At 37.0% G+C, this 17,733-nt stretch overlaps 1 protein-coding gene across 2 annotated transcripts in view; it reads right to left on the bottom strand.

Annotated features, from left to right (window-relative positions):
- Positions 1-325: 325 nt before the first annotated feature.
- The window catches only part of FSIP1 (fibrous sheath interacting protein 1), a 164,469-nt gene continuing 147,061 nt past the window's right edge, over positions 326-17,733 (bottom strand). For both annotated transcript variants that reach the window (XM_074327919.1, XM_019725567.2), the window contains exons 11-12: positions 11,112-11,622; positions 326-1,605 (exon numbers count right to left, since the gene is read on the bottom strand). In XM_074327919.1, the coding sequence (XP_074184020.1) occupies positions 1,559-1,605; positions 11,112-11,622 (558 nt within the window). In that variant the 3' untranslated portion in view covers positions 326-1,558. The remainder of the gene's footprint in view (positions 1,606-11,111; positions 11,623-17,733) is intronic.

Here is a 17,733-nt window from a genome sequence, read left to right as displayed (position 1 = left end):
GTAACATTTCTTTTTTAATCTGAAGCCTTCATGTTGAATTATATTATAAATTCAGCTTCCCACTCCTTGTTGGAGGTACCTTCAGTTGACATACTGTTACATGGTGTTACCTCTTATAATGGTAAAATTCATCACTTTGGATAATTCTGTTTTCTTTCCCTCTCTTAAACGCCTGTAACATAAAATGTCACTATGCCCCAAATACCATTTGCAGAAACACATTATAAAGCCATAAGCTCTCCCGACCCCACCCCTCCACTCATATCTCTCTCTCTCTCTCTCTCTCTCTCTCTCTCTCTCCCCCCCCCCCCCCCAAATACCGCAAGTACATCAGTTTAGAAAACTGAGCTCCTTTGAAAGTCTGATGGGCAAAATGGCTCCTTTCTGTCACCACTCCACATTCCCACCCATATCACCTTTCCCCTTTCACTGTTCTGAGCCAAACCTTACAATCACACATGTCATACTTATAAGAGTCTAAAATCATGACTTTTAACTTCTGCTGGCACCCCAAGAGCAAACCTCTTAGCATGAAGATAAATTACTTGTAGCACACTGATACTAGCATGAACCATTGCTATTTTAATGTAAACTGAAACAGGAGGCTCAAAAAAGAAATTGCCTATTAACTGTTCTGCAAATAGTAGCTATAGAATTCTTCATTCTAAAAAGTCAAGGAAATTTGATGTAAGCAAATATTAACAGTATACAATATCAGTAGATGAAAATGTGCAAATAATAATAACGCCATATATACACTACTCCAAATTTCATTAAAGCCAGCTCATTTTTTTTTTAATAAAAAATAAATTGGACTTGTAGTTCTAGTGCCAATTCATCATATGGAGTGTTGACGTGAAATGTTTGCATGAATCCAGTTTAATGACTTGTAACTAGACAAACCTTCTCTCTTAAAATAATATTGTAGAATATTTTTAAAGTAGCTGATCTTTATTTCCTGCATTCTAAAAGGCAAACTCTAAAAGGTAAAAAACTGAAAGTAATATATCAAATAATTCAAACTCCAGGTTAAGAAAAGTATTATTGCTGGTAAGACAGCAAAGGCTATCCTAACACTGTTTTGTTGAGAAAATTCATTTCTTTCTATGGCAAATTTTACTTACTTAACAGGCATGAGAGAAAAGGAAAAAAGGGAAATCCGGGCCAAAACAAGAATTCATAGTAGTTAAATCTGTCTGAATCACAATAAAGTTATAACATGTAAAATCAAATACAAAACAATCATAACACTTCAACTAGTTTTAAAACAGCACGCGTACATAAAATGTTGGTTTCTATAATGTATCCCTGATGTTGCAAGATTAGCAATAAAAACCAATTTTCCCAAGAATTTCAATGAAGAAAAACTATGAAACAACAATACCTCAAGTCTCAAAAATATCAAGGAAATATAATCCAGAAAGAGTAAATCCAAACATTAAAATCATTATTTGAGGAATGGTCTCTACAATGCATCCATTGAATTCAAAGAATCGGAAAAAGTATAATTTCACTTAATTTACCAACTTTCTTAAAGCACACCCCAGCAAGTCGTTACTTAAGATTCTTTACATTCTTCTGCCACATCTTCAGTTTCCTGTTCATCTGCACATTAAAAACAATAACCAAAGTTGTTAGGCAATCAGAAATGTGTACATAATTAAGGAAACTTATTTTGCCTCCAAAACATTAAATCCTTTTACACATGAAACAATAACCACATTCTTATTTAATATTTATTGAACAGTCACCATAAATTACATATAAAGTTTGCACGAAAAAGCGAAAGATAAGCTTGCCTTCATTGAGCTTACAGATGAGGGTTTTGAGACCTAAAATGGTTATGGATTTGGAGACAGGCATCGGGTTTTTGTTTTGTTTTGTTTTGTTTTTTTGTTTTTGTTTTTTGTTTTTTTCTTTGAACTAAGTTTCTAGGAAGTAGGGTGAAAGCAAAAGTAAATATTATACTTAGAGTAGATAAGAACTCAATCTTCATTGTAAGAAGAAAAATTATGACACTAACAGAAATGGAATGGAAATATTCTTCTACAAACCTTAGTGAGAAGGTTATCAGAAAAGGCAGAATTGACAACAGAACCAAATAAAAGAAGACAATAAAAAAGAATCCGGAGAAAGTGGAACCCTCATACACTTCTGGTGGGAATCTATAGTTACTTTGGAAAACAGTCTGACAGTTCCTCAAAAAGTTACCATAAACTCAGCAATTCTACTCCTAGGTATATGCCCAAGAGAAATGAAAACATACATCCACCCAAAAACCTCTACACCAATATTCATAGCAACATTACATATAATAGCCAAAAAGTATTAACAACTCAAATGTTTATCAACTAACGAATGGATAAAATGTGGCATATCCATACAACAGAATATTATTTAGCAATAAAAAAAATGGAGTGCTGATACATGCTACGACATGGATGAATCTTGAAAACATCATGTTAAGTATGAGCAGCCAGACACAACAGGCCACATACTGTATGATTCCATTTATATAAAATGTCCAGACCAGGCAAATTCATACACACAGAAAGTAGATTAGTGATTACTTAGGTCTGGGGGGTTGGAGGAAATGGGGAGTGACAGCTAACGGATACAGTGTTTGTTTTTGGAGTGAAGAAAATGTTATAAAATTGATAATGGTGAAGAACAGACAATTCTGTGAATATACTGTAATACAAATCACTGAATTGTTGAATGGTGGCTTGAGAAAAGCTCTGTCCATATCCTAACCCCTGGAACCTGTGCAAGTTACCTTAGTTGGAAAAAGGGTCTTTGTAGATGTAATTAAGCTATAGATCTTGAGATGAGAAGATCATCCTGGATTATTGAGGTAGGCCCTCTATTCAATAACAAATGCCTTTATAAGAGAAAAACAGAGGGAGATTTGAGACACGCACAGAGAAAGAGGCAATGTGAAGAGAGAGGCAGATTGGAGTGACGTTACCACAAAGCAAGGAGACCAAAGAATGTCAACAGCTTGAGAAACTGGAAGAAGGAAGTATTCTCCAGAACCTCCAGGCAGTGTTGCCCTGCTGACAACTTGATTTCAGACTTCAAGCCTCCAGGTCCATGAGATAATAAATTTCAGTTGTGATCATTTGTTGTGGCAACCATAGGAATCTAATATAGGTATATAAAATATATATCAGCAAAGCTGCTATTTAAAAAAACTAATAAATAAGGGCAAATGATTTGTAGTTGCAGAGAGTAAAATGAAAAAATGTAGTGATATTGTCAACCCAGGGAGAAGAAATATTTAACAGGGTGTAGGGGAAGGTGGAATGGATAAGAAGGGGACCTCAATATTCCACACCTAAGATAAGGAATCCTAAGACCATGACCCCACACCTTTATAAGTGCTATCTATTCCTCCTATCTGGAGTGTGCTCCTTCTTGCCCACCCAGTAAATGACCACTCATCCTTGGAGACAACTAAAATACCACTTCCCCATCTCCCGAGGTTTCATCATCCCCTCTGGAGTGTGACCATGTACTTTGTCCCGAAACTCATATTATACTTGTCTCACCCTGCTGTGATTATCTGCTTAAGTGCCTGCCTTCATCGATAGACTGTGAAATAATTCAGAGTAGTGATTACGTCCTCCTCATCTTATATCCTAGAACAATGTCCTTTGTGAATACGATGGAGCCCAGCAGCAATGATGCTCAAGCATGGCTACCCAACACAATCACAAAGACCCCATTCTCAGAAACTGACTTTAAAAATACTGATGCCCAGAGCCAACCCTTAGCAATCTACTGAATTCATCTGGGATGGAAACAAGGTATTAATTAATGTGTTTTAAAATCTCACCAGGTGATTCTAACGTGCAGCCAGAGGCAAGAAGTGCTGCCTAAGGGATGAACTCAGTATAGCTTAAAATGCCAGACAGATGTGAGGCAGACAGCAAAGAGAAAGATCTAAAAATCAAAAGTGTACAAAGCACAGATGATCCCGTGCTGGCTATATGTGTCTCCAAGTAGAGTAGAGAACTCAAGCTAGGACACGCTTACTCTCTGTGGCTATGGGGAAGGTTACCCAAAAGAAGGACAACAGGGATGGCTGGAGAAATAAGAAGACAATCTGAAGAAGTTCTCTTCATCAAAATGAAGAAAAGCAGGGTTTGAGCAGACAGGAAAAAAGATATCTTCTGACATTTTTACCACCACCACATCCGCTAGTCTTTTTTGCAGTCCTAAAGTAGAGGGACTAGTAAACCATCTAGTCCAGAGCTTTTCACACTTCACAGTGCATACAAATCACATTGTTAAAATGCAGCAGGTGTGGAGAAGGGCCTGGGACTTAGCATTTCTAGCAAGATCCCAGATGATGACACACCGCTGGTCCATAGGTCTGGTCTAGTCACAATCTTTAGTCACTTTTCCTTTTACCCAATTTGAATACAGCAATGGAAACAGAAGCTCCCAATCACTGATAAAGTGATAAGTACATGACAATTAAATATTAAAACTCTCCAATATGCCAGTGTTCACTTCACACGACTAACAAAATGATAAAGTGACATTTTATAAGTAGATAGAGAAAAATAAGCAGTGAATATGTACATGAAAACTCTACCTCAAGCAGAATCAGATTAAAGAACATTAGTTTAAAAATAACTTGAAAAGATAAATTCACCAAATACAAACTTACTATATACTGAAGTTGTATTAAAAACCAAAAAAAAGGAATTAACACTGGAAACTTCTACCATGGCAGCTCTGATATTTTGATCAAATAAACTTTGCATGAGGATTAAGTTACTAAGAGCATCTGAGAAGCAATTAGCAGCCTTGGAAAAGTAATTTAACAAATAATAACTAGGAGGCCTGAAGGCACACACTGTTTGAGAGAAACAGAAATCCATCAAAGCAATGAGTTAAGTATTTCCCTAAGAGCAAGCCAAAATATTTTCTAAAGGAAAAAAATCAGCTAATAGTGTTACTATTTTTAGAATCTCACTGCTCCACTGCAAACCAGTAAGAAAACTTTCTCAAAACAACCTAGTTTCTTTGAAATCGTGGTACAAACAATAACATATACTAATACACATCCCTTCAAGCCACCCCTACATCCTTCCCAAAAGTCAAGTCCACCTGCAACCAGGCTTTATCGAGCAAGTTAGAATCAAATAAGCCTTTTGATGGGCAGAAGAATTTCAACATGAAGTATATTCAGATTGCACAGTTGCCAGTTTGGGTAGAACTTGTTCTATCGGAGGACCACAATAGGATAATACAGTTAGCCTTCTCACATCTAAACCGAAACCCATACTTCTCAAATATGCACAACAAAATCTGTGACTTGCATTAATTTGACAGCCTGAACGCTCTCCATACCAGGGACTCAGACTTCAGTTAAGGCTGGCGAGGGCCTTGGGCGTGGGTGTAAAACAAGCAGAAACCTCTCCAGATGATCCCGACACTCACCCTGATTAGGAATAATGCTCTGTGGTTTGTAACGGTGGTTCTCAAGCTTCACTGGAAGTATCCACAGGGGAACTTACTAAAGTGCAAATTCTGATTGAGTGGGTTTGGGGTGGGGCCTCAGGCTCTGCATTTCTAACAGGCCCTGAGTGATTGGCCCACACCCTAAGGCACAAAGGTATCTAACATGGGATGGGAGTCCCAGGCTTACAGGGTGCCAAAGGGCCAAGCACATGAAGAACAGATGGCCAGATGGGGGCCGTGTCTTCCTGGAGGGTACATGCCCCTTCTTCTAAGGGGCCATTTGCTACTCAGCTCCCCTCACTGGTGGAAGGACCTGCTGATTTATTAGAAAAGTCAGAAATCCAGACGTTTATGGGACATCTGCTGATTAAATGTTACACACCACATAAGCTAAACATGTCCAGTCACCAACCAAATCATTTTATGTGGATTTTCTCATTTGATCCTTATTACAACCCTATAGGGTAAACATTAAAGCCATCTTATATTATAGATAAGGAAACCAAGGTGTAGAGGAAAAAGAGATTAAGTAACTTGACTAAGTAACTAGCAGAGCAAAGATTCAAAGCCAGGGGTGCCTCCCCCAGAGCCCATGCTGCTAACCACGCAGCCAGATGGTGCCAGTGGATGGGCAGGCCAGACATCCCTCTGCTTATCTACATTCTAGCCTGAACTCCATTAGCTTTGCCTTGTGGGTAATTAATCTGCTCTATGGCTTTATGTTCTTAGTTTCAATTTAGAGCAACCAACCGTCCCAGTTTGCCAAGGACTGAGGGTTTCCTGGGACAAGGGACATTCAGTGGTAAAACCAGGACACTCCTGAACAAACTAAGACAGTTGGTCGCTCTAGTTTTCTTTGAAGGGTGTTATTTTTAAAACAACCTTATCTGACTCGTTTTTGCATATATTATAGAAGTTTTTAAGAACACTATTCACTAAATGGGTCCTATAGGAAATTCCACTGTTTTCCTTGAAAAATTAGTATAGTTCTTTCCCCTTCTTTACTACCGTGTTTCCCCAAGAATAAGACCTAGCCGGACCATCAGCTCTTTTGGAGCAAATATTAAGACCCGGTCTTATTTTACTATAATATTTTACTTATTTTACTTATAGTAAAATAAGACCGGGTATAATGTAATATAATATATAATATAATATAATATAATATAATATAATATAATATAATATAATATAATATAATATATAATATAATAATATAATACTGGCTCTTATAGTAATTTTTGCTCCAAAAGACGCATTAGAGCTGATGGTCCAGCTAGGTCTTATTTTTGGGGTAACACGGTATGTGACTGACTTTGTATCTTTTTTGCCCTATTCTGCTATTTTTATTTGTTATTCATATTTTACTCTTTATTTATGAATTTCTGTTGATAAGTAGCTCAAATGCTTAGTGGTAAAAATACTATATATGCATAGATGCCTCCTTTTTTATGATCTAGAAAGAAATTCAGCACAAGAGAATTTGACTAAATAATAGACTAACCACAAATCTAATGCATTTTCTTTCTGACAGGCCGGTGTACACAGAAGTGTGTCCGAGGTCAAGTGGTAACAAGGAACACTTACTCCCCACTCTCCTCACATTTCCCTGTGGAAGAACTTATAGTAGGGAAGCACACAACCTCACTTCCCTTCCCAGTACTCGCCCCATGGAAAGAAGCGCCAATTATCTGACTGGTGAGTTTGGGGGAAGAAATGGCACGCTCAGCTCAACCCCCTCCTGCAAGGCAGGCAGCACTCCTCCCCCACACTTCCCCCAAGGGTGCTTCTTTGCTCTCCCATGCTGGTGGTTCCACTTGGACAGGTCTCCATAGGTAAGGCTTGAGATTTTTCACTTCTGCCAGGGACTTGATGTGTAAGTTTATTTCGGTGGCGTGGCATAAGGAAGACTGTTTGGCTGCCTACCCAAGTCACAACAATCCCCTACATTTCATCAGCAATAAAGCCAACCTCTTTGAGCTCCATTTGTTGGAAGCCATCTCTCTCTTTCAGTTGGTTCTGATCTGGGTAGGGAAGAGAAGATGCTATTCACGGGTCCCCTAGAATCCCAACAGTGAGTGAATACAACATTGAATTTACTGGACCTTGTATCGAGAAAGTCAAATAACAACAGTAGTTACCACTAAACTTAAAGCACAGATGTGAAAAATGATGTATTTCACATTGGAAGATTAACATCGCTGTGAAGCCAATCCTTAGTTTTCAATGCCACAATTTAAATTGGACCTCAATGCCATGAGGTTTGGTTCTCCTTTTGAAGTGTTATCTGACTCTGCCTTTTAGAACCAGAATTACAATACGTGTAACAGACCTTAGTTCATCAAGGGAAAGAAAACTATACATCAATAATATTTCCTTTCTGTCTGCTTATAGAAATCTACTCTGAATCACATTTACATATATCTGTTTCCTGAGAAAGAGCCGGAATAGAATGTAGCAGCTGAACACACTGCAATTCCTCATTAGTTACATCTATGGAGGGCTTTTTACCAACAAAACTGGTTTAGCATTCGGTTTTTGGTGTTCACTTTTGTAGAAAGCACATAATGTACAATTTAGTATTTTAAAATACAATTGATTAGCAAGTTATTTTAATAATCATACATGCTCAGGTTAGTAAAATAAAGAAAAACTCCAACTTCACATATGCTAACTTGCACTCAAAATGATAATGTAGGACTATCCCTTAAGGTTTATTATGTAAACAGAAAATAAAATATGGTTCACATATTCACATCTATGCCATCTTAATCCTCCAGACCCACAAGCGTTGTTATGATCATACATTGGGATTATCTGCTGCCATCAGAGGCATGTGCTGTGGAGTTAGAGGTAAGCCACCATCGCTTTTTTCCATTAAGTCACATTCCATCTTGTCAGGTTCTACTCAGCAACAGATACACATCAGTGTGACACATGTTCACATAGAAGTAAAGTCATATCTTAGCAAACTGCTGTTCTAACCCCCCCCACACACACACACACACACAGATCCCACAGGAATGAGACCCCATAGACAACAAATCATCACATCCAATTTAGTAAGTTTGATCAGGGTAAACAAAGAGGAGATGCAGATACTTTCTCTCTAATAAAAACCGTCTGTCCAAAAATAAAGGAAAAGCACTGCAATTGTAGAGTAGAACAAAGTTATCATGTTTTGTTCTTTCATTTATTTATTAAATGACGATCTTTGTGGGGGAAGTCATACCACACCCATCTAACTGAATTGCACATTGTAAGTGAATTCTGCTGCTGGATAAAAACTTTATAGCTTGTGAAACTTCGTTTTAAAAAGTTCCAAATCTTTACGTAGAATGTGAGGCTTACATAACTCTTTGTGATACCACTTGCTATCATTCACAATGTGAAGAATACATGTGAACCATATTTTCAGTATATTATTCTAAAACTGAATAATTTAAATTCTTCCACTTATTAAACAGGCACCTGGTTTAAGGCAGCACTTTAGATATCATAGAAGATGTAACAATGAATCAGAACATACGATCTCTGTCCTCAAAGAAGTTACACAATTTTAAGGAAGAAAAAATGTGTGTGTACATAACAAGGTCAAGAAAGTATAGGTAAAATAATCTGATGCTCTGGGACATTCAGAGGAAAAATAAAATGTTTAAAAGAGGGGACACGGGAAGGTTGCACTCAGAGTGGATGAGGTTGGAATTCAACTACCTTTGCAGGGGTACCTGAACGTTCCTGGGAAGAAAAGGGCCGAGGGAACAGTAGAGGCATGGGAAAGCACTGGCAATCCTGAGACCAGATCAGCTGTAATCTGAATATCATTTAGAGGACTAGTTAGAAATTGATCAGGAAGAGAACTTCAGGTCACATTGTGGAGGCTTTGAACAGCAAGTGAAAGAATTCAGATTTCATTCAATAGGCCGTGGCGAGCCACGGAAGCTTTTTGAGCTAGGAAGTGTGGTTATCAAAGCTATACTTAGGGGGAATTCATTTTGTGGTGGTTGACAGTAACCAGAGGAAAGGAGATACCAGAGGCAGGGAGGGCTGAACAGAGGGTCATCACATTAGTCCAGATGAGGTTGTAGAAAGAGTAAGGAAGGGAGGGGCATGGGAGACGCTGCAGGAGTAGACAAATGGTATTTGAAGATTGAGAGTGGGAAGCAAGGGAGAGGAAAGATGTAAAGATGACTCAGATTTTGAGCCTCAGCGATTGAGGAAACAGAGGTCAAGAGAAAAATCTGAGTTGAGAGAGAAAGTTGAGGAATTCAGTTTGAGGTCATATCCAGGTGGAGCAGTCTAGCAGGCAGGTAAAAATACAGGACTGATGAGTTAGTTCAGAATTAATAGAGAGCTTTAATAAGTAATATATAGATACAGCTTTAACAGACATTATATTTTAGAGTAATCTTCATTAGAGGAAAAGTGGAAGCTTTTTAAATAGATTCACCAAATACAAAACAGACTATGTTAGACTTCTAACATAAATAATTGAATATTTGTTTATGTCAAAAACTGCCCATAGCATTTATATCCTGTATCATTGTACCATTATAAGATGCAACATTAAATCAAGACAAAACACCTGAGAATACAGAAGTAGCTGAGATGGGAAGTTTGCATACAGAAACTAATAAAACCACAATGATATATAGCATTTTACAAATTCATTCCTCACAACAAATTTTCATCACTAAAGTTGGGAATTTAAACTACTAAGCAAATCTATTCAAATTACTTATATCCATTCAAACTAATTTCTCTTCCTCTGAAATCAATATTGCTTTCTGGATAACCATCAAGAATGTATTAACCTATGTGTCCATCAGTGGATGGATGGATAAAATTATATATATATGTATATATATATATATAATTTTATATATATATATATATACATATATACATATATATGTGTATATATATAAAATATATATATATATACACTTGTGTATATATATATATATACTGTATATATAGCTATTTGTATATATATATACACACAAGTAGCTGAGATGGGATATATATATATATATATATATATATATATAATGGAATATTACTTAGCCATGAAAAAAGAATGGAATCTTGCCATCTGCGACAACATGGATGGACCTTGAGGGTATTATGCTAAGTGAAATAAATCAGATGGTAAAAGACAAATACCATATGATTTCACTCAGATGGAATCTAAAAAAACAAACAAACAAATAAAACAAAATAAAAACAAACTCATAGATACAGAGAACACACTGGTGAAAAGAGTCAAGGGGAACAATTACATGGTGAAGGATGGTAGCCTTTGGGTGGTGATCACTTTGTAGTGTATGCGCATGTCAAATTATAACATTATACACCTGAAACTTACATAATATGATAGACCAATTTTACCTCAATTTTTAAAAAGAATATATATGGATTACCATGGAGAATACTGTATTTCATAGGAGTACTAATTTCTACCTTGATCTCATATACTACTGATAAATATATTCTTCTGTTTGCATACTCTTAGTCAACACCATCTGTGACTCACAAACATACTTCCGTATCCTACTCCACTTTAAACTATAATACCTTTACACTGAGTGCTTAGTAAGACTCACTCACCGAAACACACATTCTCCAAGCCTCACCTGTTTTTGGTTTCTCTAAAGGGCTGAGTTCTAGATGTTGGTCTTCGGATGAAAGACTCACATTGATGCCATACAGTGGATCATCCAAGAAAGAAGGCCTTTTCAGTCTTCCAATGCCAAGAGTCTTTGACATAAAATAGTCTTTTGTATCACTAGTAACCTCATCGTTGGAAAATTGGACGCCTTCCATATTCTCAGCGTCGGTGACAAGAGCTTGTGACATGTAATGCCCAGTCAAGGCTTTGGTGAGGTAGTCGCCTGTAAATGTTTCACATTTTGCATTCTCAGGCATAGTTGCGTCTTCCACCTTGATGTTTCTGACCTTTGTTTCTGACCCAGTTAGTAACTCAGAGAGGATCGATCTGGAAAGCTGGGGGAACTCAGGTGCTATATCCTCAATGTCTTTCTTTTCTCTTTCTGAAGAAAGTCTAATCATGGATTTTTGTTGGAATGTGCACTCATCCAGAAGACACCTTAACTGTTCCTCAGAAAGAAGTGATGTTGAATCGAACTGATGAAACAAACCAAAAGTTTTCATAGTCAACTGACTGAGTAAACACATTTATTTTCAGTAAGCTTCCAGTAATGCAATACAAATGCAAGTGCCCAGAAACCCCTTACCCAAAACACCCAAATAGCAAAATCATTCATTTTAAAGTATCCAAAATTGCAGGAGCAATGTACAACATCCCTAGAGAATAAGTTTAGGGACATCTGTTAATTTATAGAAGTTAAATGTAATTTAAAAATGTGATGTATTTTAAAAGCATGATACAAAATTTGTTAGTATTCCCATACTAACATCCAGGGAATCGTCCCACAACACTGATGGATATGAATTACTGCACCAAATTAACCAATACTCTCTCTACACATAGAGGTACCTTGAACTGAAATGGAGATACTAGAAATTACACCTTCAATTTTGTAAGTCTTAGAACATCAGTCAGGGAAGTAAGCAACCAACTCTTTGATAAACAGCCAGAAATCCTGCCATAATCTCCATTACTAGGTGTTTCTCTGTTCCCACCACCCCTTAGTGTGAACCCCATTACCACCCAATTCCTTAACAGGAAAAAAAAATCAGGCAAACAGGGCAGACTATTCCTGCCCTTGGGGAGTCACCACTCCTATGTCTGTCCACCACTTTCAGCAGACAATACCACTGAAGACAGAAAAGGAAGGATGATGGGGGGGGTGTATCCTTAGATGCATAGTTGCTTCAAAGCTACAGGTCTACACAGAGGCCAGGGGCATTCCAATAGCAGTGCATTCTGGGAGGAGGATTTGATCCAATGCATTTAATCTCTGCTTGTAAAGGGTATCAGGGCTAAGTGTTTCAACCAAGATCTTAAGGATTTAAAAACATTTTTTTCTTCCAGTCATGTTCTCAGGAAATAAAATGAATCAAATGAAACTATAGGGAGCTATGTTCTACAAGAATCCAACTGAACAGCATGCCACTTGAATTGCAACAGTCTCAAAAAGGAATGGGATTAAAATATATGGCAACACACCGAAAAAAAAGTTTCCTTCTCTAAAGAATTGGCATCATCCTTGATTTACCTATTGGATTATCTAGAAAAACATAAATCTGCCTTTACAGTGGAATAAATTATCTGATAACAGGATGTCCTCATAAGAAAACCTAATCATTAATTGCAATGGCCTTAATTTCTAATTCAGTAGAGTAAAACAATGCCATCGGCCTACTTTGTAGTACACTCTAAGAATTAATCAATATTATACATATATCAAGTGTTGGGGGGAAAGCTGTTACTGGAACTAGTATAGTTAATTCCCCATTATTGTGAAATACTTTTAATGCAACTAACAAAAAATAGTATGTAAAACAAGTTTTATATCATGCTTTTAAAATACATCACATTTTTAAATTACATTTAACTTATATAAATTAAAAACTAGTTTTTGGGGGCAATCAGTCAACTCAGTTGGTTAAAGCGCGGTGCTCTTAACAACAAGGTTGCCGGTTCAATCCTCACATGGGCCACTGTGAGTTGCACCCTCCACAACCAGATGGAAATAACTACTTGACTTGGAACTGATGGGTCCTGGAAAAACACACTTAAAATAAATGAAAGTTTAAAAAAAAAAAAACAACCAGTTTTCATAATGGCAAGTGTCCTTATGAGTTTGAGAATAACAATAAATTGTCTGGGAATATATTCTCAATAATTATCTGTGATTCAAAATTAATGCAATCCACCCTATGGTTAATATACATCAAAAAAATAGGAGTTGAATTATATGTTAGCAAATCCTACTTTCAATCACTAGGCATTTCAGGCATCTAGATGTGAACTTTATCCATTATTAGCAGCACTCTCTCCACCGTACTATGTAAACCTAGTCAACTGAAAAATGCACACAGTCCTTGTATGGTACTAGGTACTTAAAATACTTTTAAATTTTGCTTATATAAAATTGCTTACAATGAGTAAGCAATTCCCTAGGACTTAGAAAGGCTCCACTGAGTGTCATCCTTACCAACCATCTTCACTAAAGGCTTATCAAGTGAAACTTTCAGATACTAGGAAAAAATCATTCCATTCTGGAGCAGAAGGATAGAAGGAAGTCTTGGGGGGAAGAGGGTGGGGGGGGGGCGGTGGAAGATTGGTAGATTAGCTAATATGTTTGACCACTTCCACATAAATATTGAGAAGATAGATGCTTGATAGTTCTGGTGACGTATTTGATATACAGAAAACTAAGTAAAAACCAAGCTATTATGAATAAAAACCTATATGAAAAGAAAGGAAAGGTATTGTTTCAGATAGATAACAGAAAATTAAGCAAAAGTAAAAAAGATTATTATTAACTCTAGGACAAATGAAAAGCTGTACAAGAAAGGATACCATAGGATACTACTTGCTTTTGCTGTAAATAATATTTACACAGTCATCATAACATAAACAGTGATAACTGAGGTAACTAAAATTGTGATTTGACTATTTCGGGGCAATGGGAGGAAAGAAAATGAATGTTTGGAGTAACAATGCTAAAACCTTAAATACCGTCACAGGAAGTCAATATATAATTAATAAAATAATATAATGCAATTGTATTATTGATATAAAACTTTATATCATTATAAATTGATCTAAAACTGATCAATTATCAAAGCGAGTTATTAAGAAACACTATAAAAGTAAACGGGAGGAAAATTTAAAGGAATTAAAAGTGGTTGACTGAGGAGCAAAACTAAGAGGTGGGGAAGAATGGGGCAAGGAGTTGCCATTTTTAAAACATTTTAACACAACTTTCTCTTTACTTTATTACTATAATAAAAATTAAAATAAAATATAAAAATGAAAGTAATTCAATGTATTCAAATTTTTAATAAAAATTAACTTAAAAATAAAAATCTGAAATATTAAAATGAAATTCCCAATTGATTAAATCTTTGGGCATCAGAAGCAGATCCAGATTTCATGGAGCCTGAAATTGACATAATCTTGGAGCAGGGGGGAGGGCACTTGTTTAAGAAAAAGAATATAAAATTACAAATAGAAAATAAGTACAAAACTGAGTTTCTTTCTTGGTTTTTTGTTGTTGTTGTTTTTTAGAATGTGAAAAATCACAACAAATTACTGAAGTCTTGGAAAGTCAAATCCATCTCTTACATTGTCACTTTAGGTCATTTATCAGAAACACTTACACAGGAATGTTTCCTGATTGCAACCTAGCTTCCTCTCCCCACTCATACAACTGAGGGGCCTTCATGCTTAAGCTTCACTGGCTTCATAGTAAATCTGCTTCTGGGCACTCCAAGATAAAGCATAACACATTTGAGTCTGTGTACACAGAAATAAACTCAACTACAATAAGCCTGATTGATCCTTGCGGGGAAACGGCCTGATGGGAAAGAAAACACAGAAGACTAGAACTTGGGCTTCAGGTCCAAGCTTTGCCACCTAGTGCACGTCACGGTAAGGAACCCATCTCCTTCAGCTGTGAAATGAGGAACTGAAGATGACCTCTAAATTAACTTTTAGCTAGCTCTAAAATGGCTTTCTATAACTAACTACTCAAAAATAAAAATAAATATAGTAAGCTGTTCCATTGACATTAGAGTGTCAATCACCTGAGTAGAATTTATGAAAACAAAACAATAACAAAAAGTGAACTTTTTTTCTTTAGTTTTTTCAAAACACCAATCCTAAACTCAAAAAGTAACTGAAAATTCTCTGGTCTCAAAACATGATAAGTAAAAGTGAAGTAAACATTATTAAGCCCTCAAATTAAATTAAATTAATTACAGTGTTTCTGGGTGGTGATACAGATCAGAACAAGTTATCTTATCTTTTAGTTCCCTACCAAGCCTTGCCCACCATATAAACTCAGTAAGTCATTGTCATGGCAATCAAATGAATGCACATTGCTGAGTGTTTTGAAATGGCTAAGTACTCCATTAACATATTAACAACTGCTGATCTCGACTAAACTAGTCTCTATCACAAACATCCCTCACTACCCTTGAGAGCTAAGGGACCATTACACATACCCTTCATGCAAATTGCGTTGAAACTCCTGAGCTAGTGAGCTCCAGAACTGAAGGACTCAGTGTGCAGGCACCGTCAAGTAACCATCTGTTCAAGTACTCACCTCAAAGTATTCCTCTTCTACGCCAGTTCTAATTTTCCAGTATTTCATAAACAAGTTATTATTCATGCTATTCCTGTCCTCCATAAAATTCTTCACAGTGCATCTCAGTCTTCACTTTTCCAGACCTGAGGCCCATCTAGTTTCTCTCCTTATATGAAAGCCCCTCTCTTCCCATCTTCCTTTTAGGACCTTCTTTCTTGTTTTAGCCAAAACACACACATTCCACAGTCAAAGTGTAAATGTATTGGATTTTCTCATCAGGGACATAATATAGAACACTTATGTTAGTTCTCCTGAATTTTGCTGGTCTTGTTGGCACACCGGGTGGTGTTTTACAGAATAGTAATAACTAGCATTTATTAGGCACCTACTCTGGCCAGACACTGCTTTATGCACATTACATGTATCAATTCCTTTAATGTTGACAGAAAACCTATAAGGTAGGTACTACTGTTATTCCCATTTTATAGATGAAGAAACTGAGAAATTAAGCAAGCTGTCCATGGTCATACAGCTACTTAGTAGTGGAACTGGGATTTGAATCTAGGTAGTCGGGGTCCGGAGCATATGGGCCTAACTGCTAGGCTACATAGCCTCTCACTATAAATGAGTTCTTCCTCTACCATTCTCTAAATATCCTTTTCCCAACTACCATTCATTTTTCTGTCCACTCCCTCAGATATAAAAACTCTTCCTGTAGATTATTTCACTTAACTTTGGATTTTATTGCCTAGATTAGCTTAGTATCTCATGCAACTTGCATAGTGCCCTCTCGTTCAGCTCATTTCAGGAAAGAAAAAAAAAGAAAAATGACAATCCCAGCTCCATTCCTAGGGTGCCCACTGTTTATACTTCTCCACCCAGATAAATACCAGTTTGGTGTAGGAGCTAAATCTGATGAAGAGTGCAACTTGTAATTGCTGGGGATGGATCACAGACTGTGAATTACCTCACCCTCATCCCTGCCTCCCCTCCTATGTTATATATCCGGAGTTTCCCCAGCCATAAAAACTCCAGTTATTTGGGCACTGGATCTGTTGACAATGCAATCAAGATTATCTCTCTGGTACAGATAATCAGAAAGTCCACGACTATAAACTAGCAGAGGCAATCTTACCCTTTGATGTCAGCTTGTGTCCAATGTGTTTTTTCCCCCACAAATGCTGAGTTCCTAAACACCCATCCTATAAAGCCAATATATTAATAATTATCACAAGGGAGAAACGGGCAGAAAGCCAGAATGTCTTAAATGATTAACAACAAGAGTATGGGTGCAAATAGCTTTTAATGACATCAAGTTCTACTCTAAAACAAGTAACTAGATAACATTCCACCCTTAGTTTAATTACCAAGATACTAGTTTACAACTCTCTGTGGCAGCCACTGCAAGCAATACCTTAGTAGTAGTTCATTTTCATCAAGTTTTTTTTAGCCATAAGGAAGAGAAACCCTTATCCCAATATCTCATGTGGTAGAGGTGAGTGCTGTTGTACGATCTAAGAAGTCATCTCATGGATACCAATAAGCTGGAAATAAAGTATAGACAGGTGTTTTGGGTCTGGAGCTAAGAAGCCACCAGGAACAGAAGTCACGTGATTTATCATTCTCTTACTGAGTTCCTGTGATCTCTTAACCCACTGTTTGTCCGGTACATTCTCCTCTCTGCAAACCAGAGTTCTCTGCTTATTGATGGTTTCTGCTCTCTCACAACCTCAGCTTGCCTATGTAGTATGAATTGACTCTGGTCCTCATTCAACAAGAGTCTGGCACCCACCAATGACTGACTATCGTCTTTATGTCTATTAGCTCAACTTTTGAAGCAAGATAACCTGGTTGGTCACTGACCAGATGATGGACCAACAATGTCAGTTTCAAGTGTTCACCACTAGTCCAATCACCTGTTGTGAGAGTTACATGCTATGAACATGGCCACCCACATCCAAACTTTTGGCAGGGCTGTGGGTAAGGGGGACTTCCCAAAGAAGAAAGCATAAGC

This window comes from Rhinolophus sinicus, linkage group LG03 (assembly GCF_036562045.2).
Source record: "Rhinolophus sinicus isolate RSC01 linkage group LG03, ASM3656204v1, whole genome shotgun sequence".
NCBI lineage: Eukaryota > Metazoa > Chordata > Mammalia > Chiroptera > Rhinolophidae > Rhinolophus > Rhinolophus sinicus.
The sequence above is the reverse complement of the archived record's forward strand: the minus strand, read 5'-3'. Positions and strand labels throughout refer to the sequence as shown.